Raw genomic sequence first — 14,554 nt, 5'->3', positions numbered from 1 at the left:
TGACTAGTGTTTCAGCATGTCTTAATGTTCTAAAATCTCACTAATTTTGTTTTGTTATCAGATACTTGGTTTAGCATGTCTTAATGTTCTGACTAGTGATCCCTTGATGATTTTACATACTTGTGTTAATGATATATGGTTATTATTGCAGCAGAGACAACTTTTCTGTTGAACCAAGATCTTGTCTTTGGTACCACACCAATAAAAGACTTGGTCAGACAAATAGAGTACACACTTTGACATTTTGGTCTAAACATATTGGGACAAAGTCCACTTTGTTTTCTAAATATATAATGTAGATTTACTTTTAATTTTTTGTAATATTTGTGTTGTTTAAATTTGTATTATGCTTTATTACTTTTCAAAAGAAATTTGTGTATAAATATTTTGAATTTAATGAAATATTTCATTTTGTATTAATTAATTTTAGTAAATTTATATTACGTACAATAATAATAATTGTTGGTAAAAATAATTTAAAATTTTAGAAAAATGATAGGTTGTCATTTCTAAAAGAGTGAACATAATTAAAGTTTTAATATTTTAGCGGCAATAGTAATGGCAACTAAAAGTGAATAACATTATAATTTTAGAATTATTTTTAGTGGCTATATAAATTACCGGTAAAATAGGTTTTGGCGGCAATAGTAATAGCCACTAAAATTGAATAACATTGCAATCTTAGAATACTTTTTGTGGCCATATAAATTGGCAAAAAAATAACCGTTAAAAGTTATATACTTTTTGCGGCTATTAAAAAGGTCTTTACCGGCAAATGTTATAATTGTCACTAAAACCTTTTAGCGACAAAGTATAAGATGGCTAATATCTAATTGCTGGTAAATGTATCAGCGGCTATTTTTATTGCCGCTAAAAACAAAATAAGTTGCCGTTAAAAGTGATTATTTTTGTAGTGTGCTTCAAGTCTACTCTGTTGGGCTTGTGGGCTGGTTTAATGGGCTGAGAGTTGGGCCTCATGGATGGTTTATTGGACTGAGATTTGGGCTTCATAGTGGGTTTGTTGGGCTGAGAATTGAGCTGTGGAATTGTCTTAGTGGGCTAAGGGGTTTGTTTGCTGGACTCAAGGTGACTAGTAGTGGGCATCTTGGCAGGTTGAGAATGGCACTTCTTAGCTTGGGAAGAGTTCTTTTGCTTGCTATTTTCTACTTCCACATTGACAACATCCTCAACCATGTTGTCTACTATACATGACTGTGAAATACAGTGCTCATTGTAAATGTTGATCACATGTTGGTTTCTCCTACAATGCTTACACAGTGCAACCAAATATGCATCTGTGACTAAGCTTCTCAACCTAGATGAGAGGGGTACTCCAGGAGATTTCCACTAACAGTTTCCAGCTTCAATGTATCCCAACTCCTTATAGTAGACCTTTACAAAGAACACATCAAGTGTGTCTCCATCAACACCCATCAAGACTTCTGTGTTGTCGGGTTCATATATCATGTCTCCATCAATAGAGTTTTTAAACATTCCACCATGGTGAAACACAAAAGTCATGGGAGGACCCTCCATCTATAATAACAGAGACGATAATCCCATTAACAAACACAGAAAAACATACCAAAACAAACCCTGAATCCAAAACAAACATGCAACAACCGAATAGAACCATCACTAAAATGACACACCCCTACCTAACAAATCAACACAAAGCCAGTAACAGCAAAGCATTCTAACCCACTCATATCATACAAGAACATTCATACAAACCCTTAGTCACCCCAAACCCTACCCAGAATTAGATGAATCCATGAATCACGCCACTAGAAAGACATCACGCCACAAAATAACTCAATAAACAAGAAAAAAGGTTCATCCTTACTTATAGCCGTGGCGATGGCTTCCTCCACTATCAATGTTGCTCCAGGAGACGATCACCTCTGTATTCAGTACCGATACCTCTTCTGTTTTATTGGTCTTCCAACGCTGACGAAGGTTGATGGCGTCATTCAAATGTTGGGTCAAATGCTTAGGGCATAGCTTGAAGGAGACTATACGTTTTGGAGCGAAACAGATTGAGATGCTTGTTAACAGAGGGGGTGATGGGTTGCAACGTTTTGAATCTCTCCTGGACATCAAACGACGTCGTATCAACACCTGGAGGCCATTGATTCAAAACGGCGTTGTTTTGTTACTGTGCCACGCGGGCAGTTAACGGAACACGTCACCCAATGTTAGCCAACTCAGCAGATGAGATGACGGAATGACTAATATGGTCATGTCCGTCATCTTTTGGGGACGATTTTGATTTACTTTATCTTTCAGGAATTTATATGGAGATCGATATATCTTTCAGGGATGATTTTGACTATTAACTCTTATAAAATAATATTGTGTTGAGAGTATTTTAGTAACTTCAGTTTTTTTTTAAGTTACAAAAAAATGTATTTTTAACACATTTATGAAACGAAAAAGAAAATGTGAAACGGTGTCGTTCGGTTCGATACTGAAGAAAATTAGAGAAGTCATTTGAAGTCGAACCCTGGAGCAGCAGGAAGCTCCAAAGCCTAAACCTCAGAAAAATCTCCACTCTACTATCTTCCCCCATCATCCCCCGCCGTCGTCCCGTCGCCGTGACGGCCTTCTCCGCGTCGCATCTAGCCGTCGCATCCCGACATTCTCCCAAAGCGCCGACTAACGTATTCATTTCTGTTCTCTGTATTCCTTTACGAAGAATCAATTAGTACATTTGTAAATTCTAACTTCTCGATTCCATTGCAGCTAAAACCCCAAACCAAACCATGCTCCGCCACGTCATACTCTCCAGATTCTCCTTCCACCTCCGGCGCTTCTCCCAGTCATCCGCCGCCGCGGTACTCCACCATGAGCCACCGGAGGTGCAGCCGCTGACATACCTAGAAGGCTTTCCGAGACCGGACTCGAAATACGACGAGACGATACTCGCAATTCCTCGCGCGAATTCGGGGAAGAACATATCGGCGAAGGAACGGAAGGTTGGGCGCGTGCCTAGCATTGTGTTCGAGCAGGAGGACGGTCAGCATGGCGGCAACAAGCGCCTCATTTCCGTACGGACTAACCAGATCAGGAAGCTCGTCAACCAGCTTGGCCGCTCATTCTTTCTCTCCCGCCTCTTCGACCTCGAAGTCCGGTCGGAGTTCGAAGGCGGGGACGTTGTTGAGAAGGTTCGGGTTTTGCCCCGCAAGGTAAATTGATTTTAGTTTGGATTTTCTTTCTTTTGTATGTGTATGAATATTAGTTGTTTGTTTTGGGTTGACGATGTATTTATGAGAAATCTTGTTACTGTTTTATATGATTAATGAAAAGGTATCCAGAATATTGTGATTTTGCAAATGTTTAAGTGTCAGATTTGTTTGATCATTGTTTTGGATTGTCGAAAGAGTGGAGATTATTGTTATATGTATGGAGTCCATGGACACAAATATACACATTTGAACTCCTCTCAACCAAAAAAACTATATATTATATGCCTGTGACGATCTTCAAAAATATAGGCTCCCTCGTAGTATAATCCTAACCTCAATTTTGATTTTTGTCCTCCAAATATCGTTAGCTTTGCAAATCTTTGGTTTTTTTTTTTTTTACCCATTATAGCAAGTTGTTTGTTTCCACATGTCAATATCATTTTGCTTCTGCTTGCTTTTGTTGATAATATCATTGACATATTATTGGTGAGTGTTCCACTTATGGATGTAGGAGTTGTAATTACTATATTTGCTTTAGGATATGTTCTTGATTAATTAAACTTTTTGAAATTGATATCTGAAATGTATTTCTTTGTGTAGTGTAGGAAATGTGTTTTCTCTTTCATCTTTCTTCGATGGTATATGAAAATAGCTATCATTTTTCATGCTCTGATTGGTTTTAGTAAAATATATCCTTCTTTTAAGTTATTGTGATTGTAAAAGCTTATTATTTTGTTGAGATGTGATATGTAAGGCAGTTGAGCATTTGATAGTTGTGAGTTATCTCATCATGTTCTGTTTTACAGATACAGTTAAGTTTAAATTTGTTGCTATGTGCTGAACTTTTGTCTTTTGAAATTATCCCAGATTCATTTGCAGGCAGGCACAGATGCACCATTAAATGTCACTTTTCTAAGGGCTCCATCAAATGCTCTGTTGAAAGTTGAGGTCCCTCTTGTATTTCGAGGAGAAGATATATCCCCTGGACTGAAGAAAGGTTAGCACACAAGGAATTCTTCTTGAAATCATATTTTAATTTTCTTCAGAGTACATTTCAATATTAGCCCTTTAGCTCATCACATGACCACTTTGTTTACTACGTATTTGTGAAATTTTTAGGCTACTGAATGTTTGTTTAAATATTCTGTTGATTTTATTTTGTTTTTCTTTTTGCTTAAAGTGTAATATATTTATAAACTCAATTGTCTTTAACAAATTCTGTTGATGTTGTCTAAAGAGTTACACATGTTAGGTGGTACATACAATGGATCTTATGTAATACTTTCATGTTCTGATTTCTATCTCATGACTGAACATTGCTTTATCTACATCACTTGTCATCGGCATATCTAAAGTTAACATGAGATTGCTGGTTTTAATATCTTGTTTGGGAAATGGTTTGGTTAGCATCTGTTTCAATAGGCCAATATATGACATAACAGAATTTAGTGTTATATTTACTTTCCAAAATGAGTTTTCTTTTCCAAACTGAATCTGCCTGCACATCCATGCAATAGTCTATTAGGCTTACCATCTGGGATTTTAAATTATAGAGGTTTTTATAATTCCCCTTTATTTCTTTTTTGTGAATGATTCGTTATACATCTTTTTGACAATGTCAATTACTTGGTTTCTTGCTCTAGGCCTGTTAATTATGCAGCGCTTAGTCAAAGTTAATCTTCAATAATCCCAACTAGTACTTAAAAGATAACTGCACACTTGGTTGAAAAGCTATTTTTATCCTCTGGATAATTCCAATTTCTCCTTAGTTTGATTTGAGATTATTATTTGGTTAAAAAATTGTAGGAGGCAGTTGTTCTGTAATGAGAAGACCTGTTGAGATCATGATCTGGTTTCTGTAACACGTGCAACTTTTAGATTAAAAGCAACAAATTAGTGTGCCATTGTTTAAGTCCCTGAAGTCTTTAAGACTTTTGTTTACAGAAGGGTATTTCTGTCAAGCAACTGAAGTTGTTAACAATAACATATTTAAACCCAGTATTCAATTTTACTGTTATGGAGTTAACTTTTTGGGAGTATATATGTTCTGCTTTGATAGTGCAAATCTAAAATGAATGGTCATTATTGTACATTTGTACACTCTGATGTGCATCGCAACTAGTCAACTTACTTCTTTAACAGAGAACATTTATGTGCCTATATGCACCATTCATGGATATTATGTCATAAAATTATTAAAATAAATTTCTTATAGAAGAACAAAGGTGAGCATTATAAGCACTTCTCTAGCCTGAAAAGCAGCAACTGTAGAAGCTAGGGCATTGTGCACCTTTTGCATTTTATTTACTCTATTTTTCATAATGTTTTATTTTGCAGAGTATGATTAACCATTTTTAAAAATTTTTGGCAGGTGCTGCTTTGAATACCATCAAAAGGACTGTTAAGTTCCTATGTCCTGCTGACATTATCCCCCCATATATTGATCTGGATTTAAGCGAGTTGGATGTTGGCCAGAAGTTGGTTATGGGAGATCTTATTGTTCACCCTGCGCTAAAACTTATTCAGTCAAAAGATGAACCTGTTTGTAAAATTATGGGCCAAAGGGTTTCTGAACTACAAAAGAAAAAGTAAAGCGCATTTTGTCACCTTTTGGCAGGTATTACTGCTGCGTTGAAGCATTTTATAGCTAACATGTATCATTTGCAGTTATCTTATTAGTGATTCTTGGCAGCATCATAGGAGATTGTTTGTTATAGTATTAAGATGTTAGGTTCTCTTCTGCCTCGATTCTGTTGGCCCTACTGAGTTTTCATATTTCAATTCTCTTGTTGTTTCTGCCGTTTCTTTTGGCAATAATGAAGATACGGGCAATGAGAATATGAAGTTGATCCATTGAGCTTTGAGTGTGCAATATAGATTTTTCTGCTTTTGGTTGTTCACAACCAAAGGGTTACCATTGACGTTTTCGTGTCCTCAATAAAGATGTCTGTCTATGCAAGATGTCTCTTTTCCAATTTTTACCCACCATGATTTTCGCTTTGGTACCTATTTTATTTCTTCGTCGTTTCGTGCAAAATTCCTTCGAGCCATTTAGCACGGCTAAGTAGCAATTGAATCTTTTCTCAATAGGTGGGGAAATTTTATGTAAACTTCTCAATTGAATCTGTATGTATCGATTAAATTTGTTTAATACATTACTTGACAGTATGGAAACTAAAAATGACTAATTCACTAAATAACGTAAAAATTGAAAGCAAATGATAGAGAAAGAAAAGGTAATTATAACACAAGTTTTTCTATTGTTTTTTCGGTATTCTTCTGAAATTTGAGGTTAAGTTATTCTTTCTCATGTATTATTGTATAATAGTTCTGTTTTACACATTCATAATTTTGAGGCAGAATTGCACTTGGATGTAGAGAAAATCATAAGTCGTCTTTGGGAGCCTGTCAAAATTTTTGTTCACTCTAAAACTAGGACACATAATTTTCAGAAATAGAAAATAATTCCTTTTTCTCTAAAACTGTTCTCATTAAACGTATAAATATCAAGGCTCTTCTAAAATGAGATGAGTAAAGTGATAAAATAAATAATTAGTCATTTTAAAATAAGATAGTCATATTCACATATTATAAAAAATAAATTTAATGGTAATCCATCACTTTATTACTTTACTCATCTCTTATAGTAATTTTTTTTCAATTTTTAGTAATTCAATTATATTTTTAGTCTTTTATACTTCTTCAACCAGAATCATACTTCACATTTATTCATCATTCTAAATTGTTACCACTGTTGTGGTTTTAGTTTTGATGGTCCCAAAGCGTCTGAACTATTAAATGGTCCTAGTAACAAAATATATTTTTTAAATTTTTTAATAATTTTCAAATAATTTTTATTTAATTTTATTTATTAATTGACCCTTCATATATTATTTAATTTTAAAATTTATCCTATATCTTATAAATTATTATTTTATTCTTTATGATATATTTTATCTTTAGAATTCTATTAACTTCTATGAAGATCAATCTTGAAATCAATTTTATTTTAATTTGGAAGCCCTAATTTTATCTTTTTCAATCTTAAGATTACTAATTTCATATTCTAATCTATCATCAATTTGTTTCTCAATTACTTAATTCTATAATTGTAATCGCGATGAGCCAAAAATTTGATACGGTCGAATATTGGAAAATGTACAAAATCGCTCCAAGTAATACACAGTGAATGGATATCATTCCCACAAGAGTTAAAGAATTGAATCAAGCAACGTCTAATTGAATCTTCTAATTAGATCCATCAAACTTTAGTAGGAGGATGTGAATCTTGAAGTAGTGAGGAACAGTGAAGCAGAGTGTTTAATTGTGAATGAGAAAATGCTTATGAATTTGGAGAAGTAATCAATGAATGAGGCGTTAAAGGCTTTAGAGATGTTTAATTTTTAGAAGAAGTAATACTTATATTTTCTTACTTTGACTTATGTAAAAACACTTTCACGGCAAATCATATATAACCAAATTCTAATTCATTGGCAATTTAATTTCTCCTTAACTTATTTAATCGCCAATTCCTTGGTCCATTAATTTAAGAAAAAGAGGTTAAGCACAATTTTGATTTAAAGCTGAATAACTTTTAAAATACTATTCCTAGTCATTGAAAATCATAAGAAATAATTTTAAACTAATTCCGACATTAAATTTTCTAAAGTAATAATAGAATCCAAATAGAATTATAATATTTTTCGATACTTCTAACAATTAAAGATGAAAAACGATACTCAATCTTAAAAAAGTATTAATGCATTAATCAAAATAAAAAAAACATATACATTACGAATCCATAAAATTAAACAAAACTCCTAACCCTTAATAAGAGAGATTTACTTACTCATGATAAAGAAAACAATCTAAAATTAATGAAGTGCTGGATGAATCCAGTATGATTTGATGATCAATCGTTCTTCTATGAACCATACGTTCCCTTATTTGTCTTCTATTTCTAACCTAGAATTTAAATTCAAAAAATAAATTCTAATCTTATCTTTTGAAGGATAAGATAGATAAAAATAACTGTTGAGTCTGAAAATTATCTTACAATTACTTGTGATGATAAATATTTAATTAATTGATTGATTCATTACTTGACTTAATATGTTATAGAGATTCAGCTTTAAAATTAATATAATTGCTTATTTGGTATCAAAATTAGAAGAGATTGCTGTTACCAATATTGAAAAAGAAAACATAATAATGTTGGCAATTATGGACAACAACGACCAGATTTATGGACAGCTAATCACATTGCACGAGTTTTGAAATAATCAATAAATATTAATGAGCAAGTTTTGAAAAACATTTAGAAAAGGCAACTGCTGGCTACGAAAAATCAGAAATCAAATATTGCATACTAAGAGTGCTTCTTCTTCACTTTAGTCCCTTTTGGTAAATCAATTTTTGTGTCTTTCTAAAAAACAAAAAGGCATATGTTTCTTTTTGAGATTATATGGTAAAAACCTATGAATGAATAAGTCTTAATCTAGAAAGAAAATACAACAAAGTTTCAATTTGAGTTTATTCTTGTTTTAGTTTGGTCTTGGCTGAATTGGTTTGGTTTGTGAAGCTCAAGTTGGTGCTTCGTTCCTGTTGGTGTAAGAATCGGTTTGGTACATATTGTTTTTATTTTGATTTTTTCAATGGTAATTGTAATTTAAATTGGATATAGTGAAATTTTATCGTTATTGTAGTAAAGATTGGACATAGACTTCATTGCATATTGAAGTTGAACCAAGATATTTGCTGGTATGAATCTTTCTTCTCTTCTCTCATTTATCTTCTGTACTTGCATGAGACAAAACTAAAAAAGTCCCATACTTATTCTGTTTCATGTTTCCAATTTAAAAGATAGCCTTGATTCAAATCCCTCTTTTTTAAGGTCTACAAAACCTTCAATTGGCATCAAAGCTTAGACTCTAGGAGGCAAACTTAATAGCTTAGAGAAATATTTTTTCTTTTATACGTACATATATACATACAAAATAAACTGTAAAATAACAGTTTATCAGTTGGTCACAGATTCAGAAGCAGAAAGGCAATACTGCAAGGCGTGAAGAATTACAGCATTCAGAGAAGTGTTGAGTATCGAGTTTTGAAATCGGATCGGTTAAAGTACCACGTGCATTGCTAGAAATTTACTGATGGTTGTCCTTGGAGTCTCCGTGTCGTCTTCCAACAAAATCTCGAATATTGGTAAGTGTTACAGTATTTTAGTACATTATCTTCTTCGTCATTATTTTTTGGTTAAATTGTAATTTGATTATATTTCAAATCATTAGGGATTGTGTAAATTCAGCGAACCGCATACGTGTTTAGCCCCACCATGTCTCAAGTGTAATATCCTATTACCCTAAGCCTTACCTCTAGCTGTAAAGTAAAGGATAACGAAGTGCCTGGACAATTCGAAAGCTTATATTATATAATATATGTCTAAGAATTTATATAACTAGAAGCCCGACGAAAGAACAAAGCTCAAAGTCGCATAAAGCGGAATTACAAAACACGAAGCGTTCACACACGATAACTAAACGCGTAGGCATGGAGAAGAAAATATATTTTATATATAAAACCTTGTAGATAGCTCCAGGATACACAAGGTAATAATTAAATTAACTATATATATATATATATATATATATATATATATATATATATAAATACACTTATGATATACAAAAAGAGGATTAGTCACAACCTGCGGAGTTTAGGCCGGCTAGTCAAACTGAATATGACAAACTTTTGAAGTTTAAAACAGCAACAACCTATCTCTCAAAGTTTTCAAAAATAAAGCCTCTAAGGCAATAACATTAAATATACAAAAGGTGAGAGTGCTACAACAAAAGTAAATTGAAATAAAATATAAGAAAGATCATACTCCGTTCTGTCACCACATCCGCAAACTCATCACCGTGGTGGATTGCGACCTGCATCTGAAAAACAACAACATATGGTATGAGAACCGGAGGTTCTCAGTATGGTAACAGAGCCCAATATGTAAGATGTAAGGTTCCGGGACGCCGAAGGCAATCCTAGAACTTTACACCAAACAGATATTCAAGCTTAACGAAATAAATAACTTAAACCGTAAACAATAAACAAGGGTATCTAAACTTAGGGAATTTCTAACTAAAACTAGTCACCACTGTCCCATAGCCTTCACCAACCTACCCTCCGTGCGATCCCATCGCCATCGCCTACCTAACCTCCTCAGCACCAGACAATCACAGATAATGCAAGCAAGTAATACATAGGTAATATTCATATATAGCAAGTAATTCAAGAAGCAACTAGGAATATTATACATTTAGGCAAACTACAAGTAATTAAAGCAAACAAGCACATAAGAGATGCATATGATGAATGCATGTCTTATTGGCTGTGATATCACATGTCGTTATAGTGCCAAACCCGACACAAAATCTATTCGACAACTCCCGGATTAGTCTCTCTATTGCACATACTCAAGAGGAATAATTCCAAGGGATGAGTGCCCTACCACCTTCTCTTTTCAAAAGGAAACAATTCTGAGGGAGAGTGCCCTACCAACTTCCTCTGGATGCCGCATGATTCCGTGGGTTAGTGCCCTACCACCTTACAACCAGAGAGAAAACGCATACTCAGGAGGTATAATTCTGAGGGATGAGTGCCCTACCACCTTCTCCATGAGCGAGAAATGTGAGTGGAAAGCCCAGCTTCAACCCTCACATCCGAACGTAGGCGGGAGACTGCCATAATCCCTACGATGGAGAACAAAGCATATCACAATTACATAACCCATCTCAGAGACCACTGCTCATAGCACACTTCCATTCATACTCATTCCATTAACCATAATCATCCATCATCAATCTGGCTCCCCATTAGTTCACAAGACAACTCCACCCAATTGACATACCAAGCCTAAGTCACTGTCCTCTAACCCTTTTACCAGAGTTTATTCTAGTTAGACTTATTTGTGGTATTCTCTATGAATCAAAGCCTAAAAACTTGTTAAGACACCCTAGATGAGCTTTACGGAAGTTTACAAGTTTGCCGGAAAGGTAAAACAGTTAAAAACAAGGTCTTCATTGAAAAGCAGGGCAGTGTGCGTACGCATAGGGTTGTGCGTATGCACACCCAAAAGAGTTTTCCCAGCTTGTGTATATGCATGATATTGTACGTACTCACAACTTGCAAATTTCACAGAATGTGTGTGTGCACCAGAGTGTGCGAACGCTCTCAACAGTAGGCATATCCCTGTGTGTGTGTGCGCACCAGAGTGGCGTACGCACATTTTCTTAAAATTTTAGGGTGTGCGTACGCACAAGTGAAAACATGGCTCCTCTTCAGAGCACGCGCACAACAGTGTGCGTGCGCATACAAACCATAACTCACAATTTTCTGCAACATTACAGAAATCAGATTTTAGACACTAACTTCCAACAATCATATCTTTTTCTACAAAATTCTAATTTCCATGAAATCTATACCATTTTAAATCTGTTTGAATTATCTTTAATTTGATACAAAATTCAATCAATTTCAAAAACTGTAGCTCAAGATATGATCCACCAAAGTTGGACCAAAATCTGTTTTTACCAAAATCCTTAAAAACTCAATCTTTCCAACACTCTCAATTCAAAACCAATTATTCACAACCTAACAATACCAAAATCACTCAAGAATCCATACCAAGTATTCCTCAACTATATCAATCATTCAATCATCTAAACCATTTAATACTTACCTCCTCCAACTCTAAATTCAACCTTATATCATATCCAATTTTCTTAATACCATCATTCAAATTCCCAACAATCATTAATGATACAAGTATCAAATCTTTCATCCAATTAGCCCTATTATCATCAATCAATCCATTCAATTCATCAAACCTCCTCACTCATTTATTTTCAACATGAACCACAATAACCAACAAGCAAAAGCATCATCAACATCCATCTTCAAACCTCAACACCCACCAACATAACACATCAATAATCATCATCTAACAATATATATGTCATCACATTCAAACTCATTCAACCTCCATCCAAACCATCATCAAGCATAACATTTATATACAACTAATCATACAATCACATCATTCAAACATATCTTAAGGTCAACTAGTCTTAGTGTCCAAAAATATTACATATTACATAAAAGAAGCTGAAACCATACCTTAGCCGATTCCCAAAATTCACCAAACACCAAAACTTAGATCCCGCAAGCTTCCAAAAAGCCAAGGCAACTCCAACAAGCACCAAAACTCAAACTAATATATATATATATATATATATATATATATATATATATATATATATAAATCAAAACCTAACGTTTACAAAACAACTAACACAAGAATTTAGTGAAATCGTATCTTATCCAACGAGATTAGGGATAAAATCCAACAATATTCCAATGCTAGATCACTCCTAAACAAACAAAACACAAAAATCTACTCAAGAACTAGAACAAAAAATGCAAAACTGTTAGGGCAGGAAACTGGAGTGCTAGTTTCGAATTTTACCAACAAAGCCTAGCTAAAAATGATGGAATTGAAAAGAACTTCACGTGGCCGTAAACGGCTCGTCAATCGGAGCTCCGTAGCTCAAGTTATGAGTGAAAGAGTGAGAAAGTGAATAGTAACTTCTCCTCTCTTCTCCCTTCTCTATCTCAGCGCCTCCCTTCTTGCTTGTGGGTGAAAATGAGCAGAATTGCTCATTAATAGAGTATATATATGTTGGACCTTGGGCCCGGTTTAGGCCCGATCCAACTCGTTAGTATTTTTTTGTCCATTTTGTCCACTTTGGGCGAAAACCTTTAAGATTAGCGTCCAGTTTTTTATTCTAAATTATTTTTGTCCTTTCAAAACAATAAATTCAATTTTCAAAATCTTATTTTTTCTCAAAACACAGTACATGACAGATTAGAGCCGGTACTACCGGTTTAAGTGTCGGTACGTATTTTTACAAAAATTTGCCGCAAAAGATAAATTTTACCACTCAAAAAAATTCATTGAAATCAAATTTTACCTTTTTATTTTGAAAATATCATTTTTCTATTTTTGAACCTATTTCGAACAATTAAATTATTATTTTATTAAAGCGGTTAAGCCGGTTCTTATATCAGGATCATCGACAGTTGAACAACAACCTCATATGCAGAATCATCACGGCCCTCGTACAATCTAGTCCATCAGTTACCATCCCTGTTCTACAGAGTACAATGAGACAGCACTATCACTTCAAACCGTCGTACAACAAGATTTGGATGGCAAAACAAAAGGCAATTACGTAGATATTGGTGAATGGGAGAAATCATACAATAAGGTACCGTGATTGTTTCAAGCATGAGTGGATCTAGCACTCAAGAGCTCCTTCACGTACAATATGATGAACAAATATTGAATATTAAAGAGATGGATAAATAATAAAGAAAAATTGGATATAAAGTAGTTGGATAAACAATGAACAAAAATAATAAAAAAAATTGATAATCAAGGAGATTGATAAACGATTCTAATTTTAAGATTGAGCAATTGAAAAATAAATTGATGATAGATTATTCACTAATTTATAATCTTAATATTAAAAAAAATAAGATTAGAGTATTTAAATCAAAATAAAAATTTAGAAACTGATGATAGAATTTTAAAGATAAGATAGATGAATAATAAAATAATAATTTATAAATACGGGAAAGAAAATTTAGAATGGCGTAACATATAACGCAGTGCACAATTCAATCGATTGGATAACACAATCAATCGATTGAATTGTGAAAACCTTTGAAGACTTCAATCGATTGGTAACACGAGCAATCGATTGAATAAGAAAAAACTCACATTCTAAGCGCAGTTTAATTGATTGTGTAATCATTCTGATCGATTGAATTTTGAGAACGCATATTGCCGTGTAAAATTCAATTGATTGTGTAACACTTTTAACGATTAAATTTTGAAGAAACCCGTACTGTCGTCCAACATTCAATCGATTGTGTTGTATGTCCAATCGATTGAACTATCAAGAAACACGATTTTATTAGCGTTTATGAATGTAACGGATCAAGAATAAAAAAAATCAATTGATTTGAATTGCCAAAATATTTATAACGATTAATGGAAGATCTATTTTGTTATTGTTTTGTTTTTAATTGTTAATAAATATCATAGATAAATAATAAAATAATAATTTATAAAAATAAAAAATAAAATTATAATTAAAAAATATATAAAAAATTAATTTATAATTAAAATGAAATAAAAATTATTTAATAGTTATTAAAAAATTTAAAAAATATATTTTGTTATGAGGCTCCAAATATGCTAATTAAGCAATGCTTCTAACTAGAACTAGAAATAAGTGAAG

General features: G+C 33.4%; 2 protein-coding genes across 14 annotated transcripts in view; both read left to right on the top strand.

Moving 5' to 3' along the window:
- The window catches only part of LOC112696912 (uncharacterized), a 32,717-nt gene extending 32,297 nt beyond the window's left edge, over positions 1-420 (top strand). For all 13 annotated transcript variants that reach the window (XR_011862462.1, XR_011862461.1, XR_011862460.1 and 10 more), the window contains one exon: positions 152-420. Coding sequence is in view for 1 of the 13 variants with exons in the window: in XM_072197280.1 (XP_072053381.1) it covers positions 152-240 (89 nt within the window). In the remaining 12 variants the exon portion in view is untranslated. The remainder of the gene's footprint in view (positions 1-151) is intronic.
- A 2,026-nt stretch (positions 421-2,446) lies between these two features.
- On the top strand, positions 2,447-6,041 carry LOC112696911 (uncharacterized). The gene is made up of 4 exons (XM_025749849.3): positions 2,447-2,663; positions 2,746-3,188; positions 4,056-4,185; positions 5,560-6,041. Exons 2-4 carry the CDS (start codon positions 2,766-2,768, stop codon positions 5,778-5,780), a joined length of 774 nt encoding a protein of 257 aa, XP_025605634.1. The 5' UTR covers positions 2,447-2,663; positions 2,746-2,765; the 3' UTR covers positions 5,781-6,041.
- The last annotated feature ends 8,513 nt before the right edge of the window (positions 6,042-14,554 follow it).

The sequence above is a fragment of the Arachis hypogaea genome, chromosome 6 (assembly GCF_003086295.3).
Source record: "Arachis hypogaea cultivar Tifrunner chromosome 6, arahy.Tifrunner.gnm2.J5K5, whole genome shotgun sequence".
Lineage (NCBI taxonomy): Eukaryota > Viridiplantae > Streptophyta > Magnoliopsida > Fabales > Fabaceae > Arachis > Arachis hypogaea.
Note: the sequence above shows the minus strand (reverse complement) of the source record. Positions and strands in the feature narration are given on the sequence as shown.

Excerpts from the sequence above, each read along its gene's own strand:
- LOC112696911 (XM_025749849.3), top strand. The coding sequence starts at position 2,766 with ATGCTCCGCCACGTCATACTCTCCAGATTCTCCTTCCACCTCCGGCGC. Across the intron at positions 3,189-4,055 it reads TTCGGGTTTTGCCCCGCAAG|ATTCATTTGCAGGCAGGCAC; the intron begins GTAAATTGATTT and ends AAATTATCCCAG. Across the intron at positions 4,186-5,559 it reads ATCCCCTGGACTGAAGAAAG|GTGCTGCTTTGAATACCATC; the intron begins GTTAGCACACAA and ends AATTTTTGGCAG.